Raw genomic sequence first — 18908 nt, 5'->3', positions numbered from 1 at the left:
TCTTTTTGGTTTTCTATCAAACTTTATTACACTAGCTCGAGTATTTCAAAAAAATTAAGACTCTTTTGGACTTCTCGTTTTGAGCTTGTGTTTGCCTTTACACGTCGCTCGCACGGGCGGAGAGCTCGATAGCTCCTCTCCCGTATCTCTCGCACTTCTTTCACCTTGCATTGGTAGTGATTGTGCACGACGCTGCACTTGCAATTTTTTCTTGCTTCGTCTTGAATTTTTTATTCTCGCCTTGTCTTGAATTAATTCTTGTTCTGCCTTCTCCCCCTTATGTACATGTAGGTGGAGTTGGCCAATTAATGGCATCGCCATTAATTATTTTCTTTTGAAACTGCCAGTCTCTCTTATGAAGAGGTACTATCTTGTTTCTTCGGTAGGGTTTTATTCAATCTTGTTGTATTGTTTATTAACTTCCCTTTGTTATCAAATTACTTTACTGAATTAATCCATGTGATTAATTGGTTACTCCCTTCTTAAATTTTTTTTCTTACAGTTCCTTCAGTTGGTCTTCTTGGATTGTCTTCAGACCTTTGTTCCTCGAAGCCTTCTATTGTTTAATTGATTAATTAATTAGCGATGTTATCTCATCTTAACTTTTAAAATTCTTCAGGTGGGCTTCTTGTCTTGTTGACTTATAAATCAGAGCCTTGTTCTTAGTTAAAGTCATTGTTTCGTTTAATTGATTTTTTTTTAAATTGATCTTCTTGTCCAGCTTAATTTTTACAACTTCAGCTCGCCTAAATTAATTATCTGAAATATTAATATTATTATTAATATTTTCTTAAGGGGACCTTGGTTTTGTCCACCTCCTCCCCGCCCTTCCTCTTGTTTTTCGCCCCTCACTTTGTTCTTTCAGGTTAAGAACTTACCAGGTAGATGAGGATATTTTGACTGATCCCTTGATGATCCCACATCTGCCGCTGGGGAAGAACCAGGCTGGTATACCTTTCCCGTGATCAGCAGAGGTGAGTATGGGGGCAACAGAGTGAGACCCTTTGCGTAGGGCTAAAAAAAGGGTGGAACCATGGAATCGCATCCATGTGCCCTGAGAAAAGTAAGGGTGGAACTGTGGAGTCGCGTCCTCATGCCCAAGCGAATAGGGTGGAACCATGGAACCGCGGTCACGTGCCCGAAAGGTGATAGCCAAGGATCCCTTGTCGGGACCTGAACCTAATATGGGGAGTGTTGTACTTATAGAGAAAACCTCAACTCCTCCAGGGCTGTCTGACCCACTCGCTATCGGGTCCAACAAGACCTTTTCCCGACACTGACTAGGCTCGATGCTTTGTCAGTCTCCGTCAGGGAACATCAGCAAAGGGCTACCAGCCCCTAGTCGCTAGAGACACGGGAGCTTGACATGTTGAGCCCACGATAATCTGATAAGGATGTAACCGTGGAGCTGCGTCCACGTGCCCAGGAGGGTGGAACTGCGCCCACGGGCCTGAGCGACATGATCAGATTCGGGTCTCTTGTGCCTTCTGCTCCCCCAGCGGAGCCCACAAAAGAAGAAGAAAACCTTGGATGTTAGCCCGTTAACCCAAGCAGACCTTCCTTTCTCATTCTTGTGCCGATGGCCAGGTGTCGCAACTCTATATGTTGCTTCAGAACGCCTTCGAGCAACAATGATTTCTATCCCCATGCTCCCCACCAGCTGTAGCTGCTGTGTCAAGCACCGAGCGGATCAAGCAGACACTGACCATCTTGCCGACATTTCATTGAATCACCAGCCCACTCACCTGCATTGGAAACCTCCACTAGTAAGCAAGTGTTATCAACATATGGGTTTCACCCCCATTATTTTGCCAGGCTCCCGATAACTGATGGCTAGGCGTTGCAATATTTTTTGTCTTGCTTCACATGCCCACAAGCAATGCGGTTCTGTTTCCCCACGCTCCCTGTCAGATTTAGCTGCCTTGAAGACACCAGACGGTTCAAGCAGACACCCGCCATCTCTCTCAAGAGCCGCCGGCCCGCTCACCCTCTAGGGTGACCCCCATTAGTATGCAGGTGCTACCGACATACGGGTCTCAGCCCCACCATGTCAACAGGCTCCCGATAATTGATGGCTGGGCGATGCATCGTTAAAAGATTGCGTCAACACGCCCCCGAGCAGTGCGGGTCTATACCTTCACGCTCTCTGTCAGTCCTGGCCACCGTTTAGGCGCCGAGCTAATCAAACAGACTCACGCCATCTCTCTCATCGGAGAGTTGCCAGCCTTTTCTATGAAATTGCTGCCCCGTTCACCTGTGCGTGTGTACCCTGCTATTCCCAGCGTAACTATCTTCCATTGCTTTAGCACACCCTCGAGCAGAGCGGGCTTGTCCCCCCACGCTCTCTGTCAGCTTTAATCACCGGTGTCGTGTACCAAGCTGACACCCGCCAGCCCGCACCCTGGGAGCTGTCAGTGATTCATCTGATTCTCCAGCCCGCTCACCTGCATGGGTAACTCCAGTTTATATGCAGGTGCATCCGATTTTCTGGATTCACTCCAGTCTGTTGGTGGGCTCCCGAGTCTAGCCGTGAATTCTTCATGGCGCCGATTCTCTCAGCGGTAACTCCCTCACATCTACCCTCGGAGCGGACCCGTAGATTGAAGGGAAGAATCTCTTACACTACCGCCCTGCTTCTATATAGAAGTTAAGATAGCCCCTTATTATAGAGTCAGGGCTAGTATAGGCATCCGTTCTCCAGCGGCCACCGCTTTAGAGAGGGCAGCTCTCGGATAAGAGCATACCCGCTCAGCAGTCGGGCTCACTATTTACCTTGGAGCTGACGAGAACCAATATCGGAGCTGAATCTCATGGCGGTCGATAGCTTACCTTTGATTTGTACTGCTACATGTATGCTACCGCTGCTCGGTGCACAATGGTTGTGGTTAACATCTTTGCTACAACTGCACCGAAAGTTTGGAGAGAATCAGCTATTTCTATGCTATATATCCCTCCAGTGGACATTCAGGGCTTTTATCCAGGGCTTTTCCCGTTCGTATAAACACCTCTTCGGAGGAGAGTAGTGGCCACATCTCTGATGAAGATTGACGGCTGCATACAGAGGTTCAGGCTTGTTTTCAAGCCGTAGGCCTCCCACCTGTCGACACCTTAATGCCTTACTGCCTGCCCCCTGGGCACACCCACCCCGTCGGGTCAGCAAGCCCACACCAGATGACCGGAAAACTTTAGCGTGGCGGCAGGGGCAGGAGTTGGCGGCTGCGCCAGGCCGTCAGCCAAGCCCAAACAGTCTAATTGATAGACTGCCCACAATGTGGGGTCAAGTTTGCCGGCGTCTCCACCGCTCCCTCTCTGTGTGGCAGCAAGTAACAGTTGACACAGTCACCGTGTCCGCCGGGTGAGTTGACTTCTTTTTTGTCTCACCTGCATAGCAGAGTGAGACTATAGGCGCCGCTTTTCCGACGGCGGCGGCGGCGGCGTCAACACCAAATCTTAACCTGAGGTTAAGTTTTTGAAATGACAGCATAACTTAGAAAGTATATGGACCTAGTTCATAAAACTTGGCCATAAGGTTAATCAAGTATTACTGAACATCCTGCCTGAGTTTCATGTCACATGACCATGGTCAATGGTCATTTAGGGTCAATGAACTTAGACCATGTTGGGGGAATCAACATCAAAATCTTAACCTAAGGTTAAGTTTTTGAAATGTCATCATAACTTAGAAAATATATGGACCTAGTTCATGAAACTTATACATAAGGTTAATCAAGTATCACTGAACATCCTGCATGAGTTTCACGTCACATGACCAAGGTCAATGGTCATTTAGGGTCAATGAACTTTGGCCGAATTGGGGGTATCTGTAGATTTACCATCATAACTTTAAAAGTTTATGGATCTGATTCATGAAACTTGGACATAATAGTAATCAAGTATTACTGAACATCCTGTGCAAGTTTCAGGTCACATGATCAAGGTCAAAGGTCATTTAGGGTCAATGAACTTTGGTCAAATTGGGGTATTTGTTGAATTACCGCCATAACTTTGAAAGTGTGTTGGTCTAGTTCATAAAACTTGGACATAAGAGTAATGAAGTATCACTGAACATCCTTTGCGCATTTTAGGTCACATGACCAAGGTCAAAGGTCAATGAACTTTGGCCATAATGGGGGTATCTGTTGAATTACCATCATAACTTGGAAAGTTGATGGATCTTTCTCTTGAAACTTGGACATAAGAGTAATCAAGTATCACTGAACATCCTGTGCGAGTTTCAGGTCACATGATCAAGGTCAAAGGTCATGTAAGGTCAATGAACTTTGGCCACGTTGGGGGTATTTGTTGAATTACCATCATATCTCTATAAGTGTATGGGTCTAGTTCATAAAACGTGGAAATAAGAGTAACCAAGTATCACTGAACATCTTGTGCGAGTTATAGTAGTTTTCAAAATCAGCACTGCTGCTATATTGAATCGCGTGATGCAGGTGAGACGGCCAGAGGCATTCCACTTGTTATTATTAGAAGCCTCTCCACTCGGCACATTTGATTCACCTCGCAGGCCGTCCCCATCATCCAGCGGTACATTGCGACCATAGTCGCCACGCAACCGGAGAGGATGTGATTGTGAAGGTAACAGACTTTCTATATCTTGTCTACCCCTGATCGTTGTGACCCCCTAACTATTGGGCCAACTGAGGATGAGCCCCAACATGAAAGTGATCTTCACTTTACCGGCCAAATGGAAGCCTGGGCTCTCATCCTCCCGTCGCTTGAGGCATCAGTCCTTGTTGCCTCCCGCGACTTACAGGACACTTAAGTTCAGTGCCGATATCAGGCCTTCCCGTTTGCTCTGCGACCAGCGCCTGTGGTGTTCACCCGTGTGAACACCGCCGTGGCAGCCTACTGGAGTAACCGAGCATTGTGGCTGTTGTTTAACTGAAAAACTGGGTTCTCGTCGCAGACGGTGATTGGTGATTTTATCCTTGCCTTGATCTACCCCTTCGCCCACCTTTTAGGGCGAGGAGACAGACATTCTCAGCCAGTCCACCCGACCCTAATGTCTTCAGGGTCGGGCCGATCATTACCTCGCTCGTTCCCATTGGGAACGTAGCCTATTGAGGACCTGTGTCTGGCAACGACTGTCGGGCTACATGGCATTTCTAATCGACATCTTATTAGATTGTCACATGAAGCCATTACAGAGGCTTCTTCTTCGCCATCAGTCCAGCGTAGACTCACTGCAGTTAAGGATCCCCTGTTCGGCGGACATCCATTGCAGCTTAGCCTCATAAGACCCGCACTCCGCTTGTGGCTCTGGTCAATCCACTTCACACCTCACCCACGCCCGCCACGGATGCTTCGCCCTCGGGCGGAGGCGGTCATAGTGCGGGGGAGATGGGGTAGGGGGTCTGATCCCAGCTGCTCGCTCTGCCACAGATGTATGTGTTTGTGATGCGAGCCGTGCTCAACTCCCCCCGACACTTCCAGCTTAAGCTGCTTGGCCGGATTGTGTTAAACCGCATAGACAGTAAGTCTGTTGTGTCTCACATAAACCGACAGGATGGCACTCAAATCGTGTTTTCTCGACACGTTTGACTGTCCTCCGAGTGGTTTCTCCAACCAGAGATTCTCGGTCGTTCCAAGCCCTTTTTCTGGGCCGCTAAAAACAGAACAGCTTGCCACAGCTCTCAACCAAAAGTCGCAGGTGCTCTGTTCTCACGCGAATGAGACAGAGGCCAGCTTCTCAGTGCCTTCCCCTGCACAGGGGGTATCTGTAATGTTTCGCACTCTTTTCGTTTGCGTTGATACGGCTTGGCATAATCTTAGCCGAAAGCCAGTGAGTCCCAACTCTGGACTATTATTATATTATTTTATATTATTATATAATACTATATTATTCTCGACTAGTGATTCCTACGCCTTCGTTTTTGTCTAGAACTAATCGATCGTGCTTGGTTCACTGGAGTTTCCTAACTCCCCTTCAGACCTGATGTCCTGTCCAGGTTTTCGAAAGGGTTGTCAATTAGACAATGTGGGTTACCTATTCTGTTCAGCCCTTGTCTTTTCAAGCGAACCTTTCAGCGCAGCGTCTCGCGACTCCCTCTCATGCTGGTTTGTTGTAGCGTTCTGTTCAGCAGTACCATGAGTATTGGATCGTCATGTCTTCTTTTTCAAGGTTTCTCCACTTGACGACTTTTGAGGGCCCTTTAACCCTAAATAGACTGGGCTATTTTGATGCCTAAGAAGACTGGGGGGGGGGGGGGGGCTGATTCAGCCCCCCTATGATCTTGGCCGTCGACCGTGCGATCGCGACAAAAATTGGCACGTGCATTACCCATGGCATAATCTCTAAGACTGTAGGATGAAATTTTCCGAAAAATCTCATAATTCATTAATTATGCTAATTTATGCGTAAAATCAAAGATTTGCTCTAATTAACTAAATAAGGCCTCTAAACAGCTAATTTTTTATTCACAGACTCTATGAAGGACTCTGATCAAATGTACTTTTAAAAACATTCAATATCACAATTCTTTTCTTATGTATTTTATTGTTTTTTAAATTTCTTATGTATTTCTTTGTTTTTCGACTTTTTGTTTTTTATTGTTTTTTCAATGGAAATCGTCCGCTACTTTATTCTGACCATAAACAAGATGAAATTAATTGAGTTTGATTAGTAAAATTGAAAATAATGATACATTTATGAATTTTGGCTAAAAACACAATTTGCATTGGATTTGTACACAAATTCGCGTTTTTGAGCAATTTCGGGTCGACATGCACTTACAAAATGTTGCGTAACTTTGGAACGAAGTACCCGGGCGTCGCAAATTTGGTCTCAAAAGTTGCGCAAGACTTGAAAGAAAAAAGTCATGGAACGGCGCGGCGCCAGCTTTTCGCGTTACAGATTTATCGCTAAAAATATCGAGGGGGGGTTGAATCAGCCCCCCCCCCAGTCTTTTTAGGGTTAAACCCTCCCACAGGCCCCTCACCTTGCATATCAACATGTCTCAGTGTTCTTGCTCCTAAGAGAATGATGGAGTCTCTTTGCATAAGTTACTGGGCGTGCCGCTCGGGGGAGAAGAATGGCACGCAAGGAATTTTGTATGTTATTGTCTTCGGTGTAGCCATTCATGTCGATGAATAGCAATAGATTAAAGTTATTTCGTAAATAAGAAAATCAGTAAGTATTTTCATGATTTAGCATGCATCTAGAGGATTATTTATCTATATATTTGTTTATTTAATCTTATTTCAAGTGGTTAGCTCCAATAGTAAGTAAAATTTGTTGATATTAAGGTCAAATTTCATATGTATTGCTGTACACACGCATGGCCAAATTATTTCCAAACACCCCCTAAACAAGTTTTTCTCTGTGTGCAAAATAACCCCCTAAACAATTTTTTTGCGGGCTTTATTAGTACACATTTTGGCCCCTACACAAGATGTCGCCAGAATATGACCCAGGGAAAAATCTTGGGGGAAAAAACATACCCTAAACATGTTTGGCTAGTCTTAAAAAAAAGCTTTGGAAAAAAAAACCATACCCTAAATGCGTTTGACCCTACGATTGACCAGTCTTTCGAAACTACCCCTTTCTTAAATTGGTATTTTTGATACCCTTAACAAGTGCACGCGCGGCCCGCGTCCAAAACTGAAAAAACACCCCTTTAAACATGTTTTTTTGGTCACGCGTGTGTACAGCAATATATTTGACTGGCCCCCCGGGGGTGCTCTGCATCATATGAAATAGATATGCAGGAACATTTCTCTGTGAATATCAATACTTGTATGATACTTGTTCTGAACAGATATATTGGAAGGAAATGAAATTGCTTGTTCTTAAGAAAAGTTTTCAGATTTACAAGTATAACTTCATATTAAATATTATTTACTAACTTAGTGTTACATGTAAATGTTATTTACTATTTTATTTCTTGAATATATTATTTAATAACTAATTCAATGGACTAAATGATAGCTCTAAGATCAGCTTTAGAACCATTGCTAGATGGAGTGATGTATGCATTGTTTCACTTATATTTCCTTTACTCCATTTTTTACAGTTTCTTCAGATTAAAATGAAACTTGTTGATTGTTTTCAAAAGAAATTTTTACTAACAACCCAATCTTGTTTGAAGGTTTGCATGGTGGCATGTACAATCGCTGACTCAAGCTGAAGAAACAGCTTAAGTAGTAGGCTGGATGAGGAGTTGCTGGCTTGAGTCGGCGAGTAGAGATGATGAGTAGAAGCAGTAGAGACTCTCTACTGCTTCTACTCATCATCTCTACTCTCCGACTCAAGCAAGCAACTCTCTCTACTGCTTCTACTCATCATCTCTACTCGCCGACTCAAGCCAGCAACTCCTCATCCAGCCTACTACTCAAGCTGTTTCTTCAATCTCATTAAATCTCTTCTGGTTTACAGTCCTTTTCAGGACTATTTTCAAGAAAAGAATACTCTACTCTCAAATTTCCACTTTCTCGCCTATCCAATTCCTTTTCTTCTTCTTTCCACCGTTTCTATAACACTCCACATGGTGTACCGTAGACCACATCAGCGATTAACAACCCAATGTCATCCATGACATTCATGTCTTTCTTCATGTCTCAGAAAACCTTGATCAAATATATGACTGATGGTATTCTACTGCGAGAGTCACTACGTGAGTCAGATCTTGATCACTACAGTGCTGTAATTATGGATGAAGCCCATGAAAGATCACTCAATACTGATGTTCTTTTTGGTCTACTAAGAGAGGTAAGACTTTTCATTTATCACAATGCTATTAGGTTTCAGCTTCATTAACCCGAAAAGGTCCTGGCTATTTGAGATGAATTGAGGACCCCCCCCCCCCCCCCCCCGAAATATGGCATGCACATCTTTTTAACATAAAATAATGTTTTTGCGAATAATTTCGCATATTTTATTCATAATAAAAAAAATATATAAAGTATAAAATTTTAAAAAATCCCCAAAATAAATTTTTTTTTTTATTATGAATAAAATATGCGAAATTATTCGCAAAAACATTATTTTCATATTGAACGCCCATTATCATGTAAGATTTTTTTTTTCATGATGTCATATTTTTGTTTCACCTGCATAACTTAAAAATTATATGGACCTAGTTCATGAAACTTGGACATAAGGTTAATCAAGTATTACTAAACATCCTGCCAGAGATTCAGGTCATATGATCAAGGTCAAAGGTCATTTAGGGTCAATGAACTTAGACCATGTTGGAGGAAACAACATCAAAATCTTAACCTAAGGTTAAGTTTTTGAAATTTCGTCATAACTTCGAAAGTATATGGACCTAGTTCATGAAACTTGGCCATAAGGGTAATCAAGTACTACTGAACATTCCGCCTGAGTTTCAAGTCACATGACCAAGGTCAAAGGTCATTTAGGGTCAATGAACTTTGACCAAGTTGGGGGTATTTGTTTAATTACCATCATAACTTTGAAATTTTATGGATCTGATTCATAAAACTTGGTCATAAGAGTAATCAAGTATCACTGAATATCCTGTTCTAGTTTCAGGTCACATGACCAAGGGCAAAGGTCATTTAAGGTCAATGAACTTTGGCAACGTTGGGGGTATTTGTTGAATTTCCATCATAACTTTGGAAGTTTATGGATCTGATTCATAAAAATTTGACATAAGAGTAATCAAGTTTTACTGAACATTCTGTGCGAGTTTCAGGTCACATGACCAAGGCCAAAGGTCATTTAAGGTCAATGAACTTTGGCAATGTTGGGGGTATTTGTTGAATTACCATCATAACTCTGTAAGTATATTGGTCTAGTTCATAAAACTTGGACATAAGAGTAATCTAGTATCACTGGACATCCTGTGCAGGCTTTAAGTCACATGACCAAGGTCAAAGGTCAATGAACTTTGGCCATGTTGGGGGAATTGTTGAATAACCATCATAACTCTGAAAGTGTTCGGATCTAGTTCATGAAACTTGGCCATAAGGTTAATCAAGTACAGTATTACTGAACAACCTGCCTGAGTTTCAGATCACATGACCAAGGTCAAAGTTCATTTAGGGTCAATGAACTTAGACCATGATGGGGGAATCAACATCAAAATCTTAACCCAAGGTTAAGTTTTTGAAATGTCATCATAACTTAAAAGAAGATACAAATTAATGATTCCCTGATATTCCACAGGTCCTCTATGGCAAATTTAAGCGTATTGTCAGTTATGTACATGTAATGTCAGTTACCAGCATGGCCATGAAAAAATTATCATAACCCCCAAAAGACAATAGCAAATAATTTAATATTTTGACACATCTTAACCTAGTATCGAAGGTATATACATGTATACATATTCAACTCAACACTCAGGGACATTAGATATTTCAATTTTATTGAACACCCTAAAATTGCATGTCCTTTTTGCGTAATGCAAGGCTCCACATTAACTTTTTTTGGTGGTGGCCCGTTCGGGCCACCAAAACTATCAAATAATTTTTTTTGGTGGCCCGATATTAAAGTTTGGTGGCCCGAAAAATATAAAGAAACACATTAAAAATTAATAAAACAAACTTCTGAAATATTAATTCTGCAGCCACTACCACTAAGTACTTTCACTTTATCATCTTGTATGTAAACCTTGTTTGCTGTTATTTTACTATAAATTGTTCCTATCGTTGTAAAAATGAAATGATTGAAAGGGAATAAATGAATTTTATTGTTCGCAGGTTGTGTGGACTTTTTCTTTTAAATCTCCGTAAAGACACACACTCATAATGGTAAAGTAAATAAATAGTGCATAGCAAACTCAGATAGATGTACAAAACAATGGTTTTTCATTTCTTCCTCTGAATCCTAAAACCTAGATTATGCAGGCCCCAAATCCAATTTATTTCCGTTTTCTCTTTTGCAGCATATTATAGTAGGAGAAAATCACAGAAAAATATGCTGCAAAATTAGAACAATGCATAAAAGGGGGAAACAAATGAAAATAATTTTCAAAAAGTATATTACAAAAAGAAAACAAAAATAATAAAAGAAATAAGTGAAATAAAACAAAAGAAAGAAAATGAAGAAAGAAAAAACAAAGAACAGGGAAAAAAAGAAAAGAAAAACTTTAGAGAGAAAAAAAAAAAAGAAAGTGAAAGAAAAATGAATAAAACAAAATTAATATAAACATGGGGAAAAGGGGAAAATTAAGAAGCCATTACGAATATTTTTTTAACAGCTGTGGAAACAGTCTTTTCTGACTGGAATATAATTAAAAGCCAAGCAAATAATTTTCACTTACCTTCTGGGAATGGCACATTTCTATTTTTATATCCTTTAGTTTGTATTATTTCATTTTCAGTAGAAACATATTTTTTAATCAGGCATATTCAATGGGAAGGGGTATAAATGGTTTAACCACTGTAAAAAAAATTGAAAGAAAAAAAATAAGAAGAAAACGGCAAAAGTCATATCTGGAAAAAAAGTGTGAGAAAAGTCCTTCCCTATATTTGCCAAAATGTTGGAAAAATTCACATTTCTTATCAATGAAACGCCTTCCCAAAGTATTTTCTTTCTCAAGAGTGGTTTAAGAAGTCATTTATAAACAAGAAAGAAAGAAACTGTCTGTTTATTTTTGGCTAGAAAAGACACAGCTTCGAAAGAAACAAATTATCAACATACATACAAATGCACACGTGGGACTGTGATGTACTTGCCTATGTGTTTTTGTGTGTATTAATTCATTTGGAAATCGGTCTTTTGTAGTCAAAAGAGAGGTCATAATTCCTCCTCTTAATGCTTGCAAATAATCAGGGGACACAAAATTTTCGTAATATAGACTGTAGAATGTCATTTCATTGGTGTAAAATGTGACTTTGACTCAGATTTTCAAAGTTCTGAGAAAGATTTCTTAGCAGCAAAATTTTTTATCGCAGCTCCCAGAGTCTGAATAGGCTGAGCTAGATCTAGAGCACAGCTGTATGCAGTGGCTTCATGCAAAGCTCACGCCAGCCGGCCAGTGCGGCTGGCTGGATAATAGCTACTGTATGCTATAGCTGTAGGCCTAATATGCAAACTTTGTGTGTGTGTATTTGTGTGTAGATCAACAAAAAGGGCGCGTGACAAACTGGGTTGCAATTTGAACTGTAGAAAGTTGATAAATGCATGCAAAATCGGGAGAAAAATTGCGCTACTTTAAAAATTATTGGTTGCCCGATTCGGGCCACCAAAACTTAACATTTTATCAATAATGGTTGCCCGAGGTGAATTTCTGGTGGCCCCGGGCTACCGGGCCACCGCTAATGTCGAGCCTTGCGTAATGTCAGTTAAATGTACCAACACATTTTTGTTCACTGATGCGTAACAAATGTAGTAGCATTGGAAAAACTTAGTATCACATTATACAGCAAGGTTCACTTTATTAACTCTATCTAAAGCAAAGTCCCATCATTTATTTGAGAGATACACACAATCATGTAATGTCAGTTACCGCGAAAGTGCCCAAATGGATTTTTATGTGTTGAAAATTTTCCAACTGCAAACTTAATATGTGAACAATAGTTAAATGCAATTGGTTTTAAGCAGTGCATTTCTTTAAAAAAACAATTTGGAATGTAAGAATTAAATATATGGGGGGCTCTAGTGAATGAAAATACAAGTTAGATGTCATCACCTACGGTATATATTGTATGCTATAAAGTGGGTAGATGAAAAGATACTTATTTTAGAAAGAAATTATATGACAAAAGAAGCTGACAATCTGCAATGCTGAGTGAGCAAAAAACAAAAGCAGGTAAATGTGTAAATCATATTATTTCTGTGTTCATTAGGTTGTGGCTCGACGGACCGATCTGAAGCTCATTGTTACTTCCGCAACTATGGATGCTGAGAAATTTGCTAAGTTCTTTGGTAATGTTCCTGTCTTTGAGGTGAATATCATATTTTTCTCTTGCTATTACAATAGTAACAGTGTTGGCTGTGGTAGACTGTTTGGTATGCCAATGTAGTTTGTATACTTCATATATGGTCAATTCACAAGCTACAAAACTTACTTTAAAATATGGAACATTCAATTACTCTTCGAAGTAAGTTGTAGCATGCCTATCAAATGCAGGAGACATAGATCTTCTCATTAGATCACAGGCAGGACATATTGTATGATGTCAAATTCAGTTTAAGTTAATTGAAGGCAATGTTTTTGGATAGTATTAAATTTACCCATGACCTTTGGCCACTGAATGTATTTCATCTCTTAGATCCCTGGTAGGACATTCCCTGTGGATACTATGTTTAGTAAGAATGTCGTAGAGGACTATGTAGATGCAGCAGTCAAGCAGGCCATTCAGATTCATCTTCAACCACCTCAAGGTGATATCTTAGTCTTCATGCCAGGTCAAGAGGACATTGAGGTCACCTGTGACCTTATTGCAGGTAAAGCGGTCAAGTTCAATCTTGCATGTTCTGTGTAAGCTGTTACTTTCGCGGGGGTTTAATTTTTGCTGACTTTGAGAATTGCTGATCAGCTACAAAGTTAACTATGCTAAAAAATATTGCACATGTAGTAATCAGTGCCAGTGTCCCCTAATAGACCATGGGATGATCAAGGAAAATGTCTCTAGTTTTTTTTTTTTTTTTTTTGCAAATTATGAATAATTATGAATGTTGCCATCCCTAAAAAGTGCTCCCTTTAAAGATTATAGTGCTCATACATGTATATACCCATTTTGGTGTAGATTTCATATTACAGTCCCAAGTGCAGTGTCTTGTGTTGGAAATATGATTTCTTGCACAAGTGCACTAAGTTATTCTAAATTGATATTCATTTCATAATCTAAACTTTAATATTATTATGCATCAAATAGTTTTCAACTACCTATTCTCAGATTTGGGGAGTAATCTTTCATTTTGATCATGATAAAAATTGAAGAATTGTCGGACATACTCGGTCATTTCCCTATTAAACATATTTTAAACAAAAGTTTAGCTTAATGAGCATGATTTATGCAATCAAGGGGGCACTGGCATTATGAAATGGATATTCTTGAGGCCATGAATGAATAATGGGAGAAGGGGTCCAACAAGATCACCATTCTTTATAAGTTACTCCCCCCCCCCCATCTTGAAGGACAAGCCTACCCCAATGAAAAGTTAATTTGAATAAGAAGAGAAAAATCCAACAAGCATAACTCTGAAAATTTCATCAAAATTTGATGTAAAATAAGAAAGTTATGGCATATTAAAGTTTCGCTTGATTTCACAAAACAGTTATATGCACATCCCGGTTGGTATGCAAATGTGGAGCTGATGATGTCATCCAATCACTATTTCTTTTTTGTTTTATTATATGAAATATAAAATATTCTAATTTTATTCTCATTGTCAAGTGAAACAAAACAAAACATGGAATTTGCATTATTTTAATACTCTATGGTTCAGTCAAGTTGGCCCTTATTGTCTAATCTGTAAGGTATTAAATATTGTATAATTCAAACAATAAAAAACAGAAGAAATAGTGAGTTAGGGACATCATTGACTGTCTCATTTGCATGTCATTGAGTTGTGCATATAACTGTTTTGTGAAAAAATAAGTGAAACTTTAAAATGTCATAACTTTCTTACTTTACATCCGATTTTGATGAAATTTTCAGCATTATGCTAGTTTGATTTTTCTTTAGTTATTGAAACCAACACTTTTCTGGGGTGGACTTGACCTTTAAATTTAGTTTAAAACATTGTTTTTAGAGAGAATGCGAATGTCCCCTGTGCCCTAGAATACTATGCCACTGGATACAAAGATGACAACTTCATTCTCCAAATCATCCTGGCACTCACACACTACAGACTGCCACATTAGTTTGCAGAACAGCAAAACCACCAAAATTTAAAACACTTTGGCCCATATTCTGATGGCAGGTTTAACTTAAACTCAGGTTTAAAGTTGTGGTTTAAGTATGGATAGCCAATTGTTCCATAAATCACTAACAGATCACTATCATACTTCAGCTCATTTGGCTCTCAAATCATTCATAATTGTCTAGGAAGTATAAATAGATGATTGTCTTCACCATCAATGAATCAGGAAAGAGCACAGTAAACATAAGAAACATACATCTGAATAAAAATTTTGATACTTTTGGCTTCCCATACTTAAACCACAACTTAAAACCTGAGTTTAAGTTAAACCCGACTTCAGAATACGGGCCATAAATTCCAATGCATGTACATTTAACTTTTCATACATGCCAACCAGGGATTTTTTTTTCAGGGGCTACTTTTTTTCATTTCGGGGGCTCCACTTTTTGTAACATTTTTTATGCCTCCGCAGACGAAGTCTGTCCGTCCCCCCACTTCGTTTCCGCGCAATAACTCGAAAAATATTCAATGGATTGAAAAAGATTTTGGTGTGTAGGTAGATGACACCTAAATACAGGCTAAGTTCGAGGTCGGAGTCCGCAGGTCAAAGGTCACAGCTCATGAAATATGCGAGTTGGTTTCCGTGCAATAACTCAAAAAATATTTAATGGATTTTGAAAAATTTTGGTGTGTAGGTAGATGACACCAAAATAAAGGCTAAGTTCGAATTCGGAGTCTGCAGGTCAAAGGTCACAGCTCTTTAAATATGCGAGTTGGTTTCCGCATGATAACTTTTGAAATATTCAACAGATTTTTAAAAATTTGGGTGTGTAGGTAGATGACACCAAAATACAGGCTAAGTTCGAATTCGGAGTCCACAGGTCAAAGGTCACAGTTCATTAAATATGTGAGTTGGTTTCTGCGCAATACCTCTAAAAATATTCAATGCATTTAAAAAAAGTTTGTTGTGTAGGTAGATGACACCAAAATACAGGCTAACTTCGAATTCGGAGTCCGCAGGTCAAAGGCAGAGGTGTCGATCCTGGGGGGGCAGGGAGGGCGATCGCCCCACCATTGAAAATATTGGGGGGGCAAACATATCGTTTTGCCCCCCCAATAATTCCGTATGTGCAAAAATAAAATAAGATTGTAATATTACACAGAAATCAGCAAGCGAGATTGAGATACACAACAGAGTTCGGAGGATACTATGGATTTGGCCTGGTCGCGCGTCCGCCGCCGCCGCAGAGATTTCCTTGTGAGCGCTCTATCAGCTGCACTTCTTCTCCGATCATCTTCAAATTTGGCATGAAGGTCAAGTATGGTATAGCAAAGCCGCCTATCGATTTTGGTGTGGGCGGAGACATCGTTGCCATGGCAACAAGAGTTTTTGTGGAAATAGCAGAGATGTCCTTGTGAGCGCTCTACCAGCTGCATTTCTTCTCCGATTTTCTTTGAATGTGGCATGAAGGTCCATTATGGTAAAGCAAAGCCGCCTATTGATTTTGCTGTGGGCGGAGACATCATTGCCATGGTAAGAAGAGTTTTTGTGGAATAGCAGAGATGTCCTTGTGAGTGCTTTACTGGCTGCATATCTCCAATTATCTTCAAATTTGTCATGAAGGTCCATTATGATAAAGCAAAGCCGCCTAATGATTTTGAAGTGGGTGGAGACATGGTATCCATATTTTTGTGGAAAATTTGGTAAAACCTGTAACTTCTGCTTTTTTTCCAGTTTGTCATAACAGTTGGCACACAGAAGCAATATTAGAAGGTGAAGCGAAGATGCCTATCATTTTTGGTGGGTGGTCTTAGGGTTAGGTTTACAAAATATATCCAGATTACTCTATAATTGTATTCCCCAACAGGTGATACTGGACAATACTTTAGGTTCTGCAGAGTCACGCTGCTGCGTCATATTATTGTCATCAAATTTGGTACCCACAGGCAAAATGTGGGCAGGGTCATTGTCGCCATGATAATTGTATTTATTTGTCAAATTTCTGTGCTCGGCAGAGCGACCCGCCGAGCATCTGTAGTTTATTTTCTGATGAGAAATGTTTTTAAGATCTGAATAGTGAAAAACGGTTTTTGTTTAAATCATTTTACAGCTTTGGTATAGGATGCTTATGACATGACAGCATTTACAAAACATTTTGTTTTTTCAAAAAAAAATTTATGGATTTAGTTCATGAAACTTGGACAAAAGAGCAATCAAGTTTCCCTGAATTTATGGGCAAGTTACAGGTGACATGACCAAGGTCAAAGGTCACTTAGGGTCAACAAACTTTAGCCATGATAGGGGTATTTGAGGAATTGTCATCATAACTTTGAAAGTTTATGGATCTAGTTCATGAAACTTGTACATAAGAGCAATCAAGTATCCTTGAACATTCTGTGTGAGTTTCAGGTCATATGATCAAGGTCAAAGGTCATTTAGGGTCAACAAACTGGTAATGTTGGGGGTATTTGTGGAATTGTCATAACTCTAAAAGTTTATGGATCTAGTTCATGAAACTTGGACATAAGAGCAGCAATGTATCCCTGAATACCCTTTGCGCATTTCAGGAACATGGCCAAAATCAAAGGTCATTTAAAGGTTAATGACCTCTGGCCGTGTTGGGATTATGTGTTGAATTGGCATCATAACTTAGAAAGTTTATGGATCTAGCTCATGAAACATCGACATAAGGGTAATCAAGTATGAATGATTGTTTTGCACATGTCTTAGGTCTCATGATCATGGTCAGAGGTCATTTTGGGTGAATGGACATATTTTATTATCATACTAGTGTTTTCTTCTATGAATAATTATTCATTAGCTGTTTTCAGAGGCAGCACTGCTGCTATATATCGAATTGCGTAATGCAGGCGAGACTGCCAGAAGCGTTCGTTCCACTTGTTTCATCTTTGTCTCTTCATCAGGGATGTTTACAGCTCCAATTTTTTTAAATTAATTTCTGCTCTCCAAGTCATGCTTTGCAATTATATGTGTATACCATACCACTTGTCTATCATTGCTAATTATGCAAGAAATGTTATACGTCGTAAGTAGTTGGTGCTAATTTCTCATCCAAAATTATATAGTCCTATATGTAATAAAGAACTATTCAAAACTGCATAAGTCGTGTTACATGCTCGTACCTACATGCCTATAGGACCACTATAAGCCACCCCCACCCCAAGCCGCCATTGTAATAGCGTAGACCTGTCCATTGAGAGGTTGAAAGTTATAAGAGGTGTTAAGGAGTTTTCTTTAGAGACAATACACAGGAAGTAGCACACTGGGTACGCCCCGTTGAATATCGATTAATAACAGATTGAAAAAGAAATGGGCTACATGTATTGTCATAAGAAATGGGGGGGGGGGCCATTTATTCATTCATCCTCCATTGAGGAGTTGTGGAGTGGATATCCCTCCAAACCGTTTACGTGTCAGAAATGGAAAAGGGCGTTTATATGCACCCCTTCCTCTCTCTTTGAAATTCACTAAAGATCACGCCTATGAATATCAGTAATTTGCATTTCGGATCACTATCTAATTCATAATGATTTTGTTCAGAGAAATATTTTAGAAATTAATATGATGGAACGAGGAAGATGGAAAGAACACGACTAAATTTACATGGATGTTTCAAAGTAAGCAGAAAGAATGCTTACTTTGAAACATCCGTGAAGATTTATGGCCTAAAATATCTTAATGTCTTTATTATTATTGACATTGTTATTTCAGTTGTTTATATTGTTGAAAATATTGTCTTTTTCAATAAGTGATTTTTGTCTCGCCTGCATAGCAGAGCGAGACTATAGGCGCCGCTTTTCCGACGGCGGCGGCGGCGGCGTCAACATCAAATCTTAACCTAAGGTTAAGTTTTTGAAATGACATCATAACTTACAAAGTCTATAGACCTAGTTCATGAAACTTGGACATAAGATTAATCAAGTATTACTGAACATCCTGCCTGAGTTTCAGGTCACATGACCAAGGTCAAAGGTCATTTAGGGTCAGTGAACTTTGACCATGTTGGGAGAATTATTTTCAAAATCTTAACCGAAGGTTAAGTTTTTGAAATGACATCATAACTTAGAAAGTATATGGACCTAGTTCATG

General features: G+C 39.8%; 1 protein-coding gene across 1 annotated transcript in view; it reads left to right on the top strand.

The window, feature by feature from the left end:
* The window catches only part of LOC129279725 (pre-mRNA-splicing factor ATP-dependent RNA helicase PRP16-like), a 68381-nt gene that overhangs the window by 42117 nt on the left and 7356 nt on the right, over nt 1-18908 (top strand). The window contains exons 12-14 of the mRNA XM_064095637.1: nt 8579-8725; nt 12775-12873; nt 13201-13375. Coding sequence (XP_063951707.1) covers nt 8579-8725; nt 12775-12873; nt 13201-13375 — 421 coding nt within the window. The remainder of the gene's footprint in view (nt 1-8578; nt 8726-12774; nt 12874-13200; nt 13376-18908) is intronic.

Source organism: Lytechinus pictus, chromosome 2 (assembly GCF_037042905.1).
Source record: "Lytechinus pictus isolate F3 Inbred chromosome 2, Lp3.0, whole genome shotgun sequence".
In the NCBI taxonomy this organism is placed as follows: domain Eukaryota; kingdom Metazoa; phylum Echinodermata; class Echinoidea; order Temnopleuroida; family Toxopneustidae; genus Lytechinus; species Lytechinus pictus.
The sequence above is the reverse complement of the archived record's forward strand: the minus strand, read 5'-3'. Positions and strand labels throughout refer to the sequence as shown.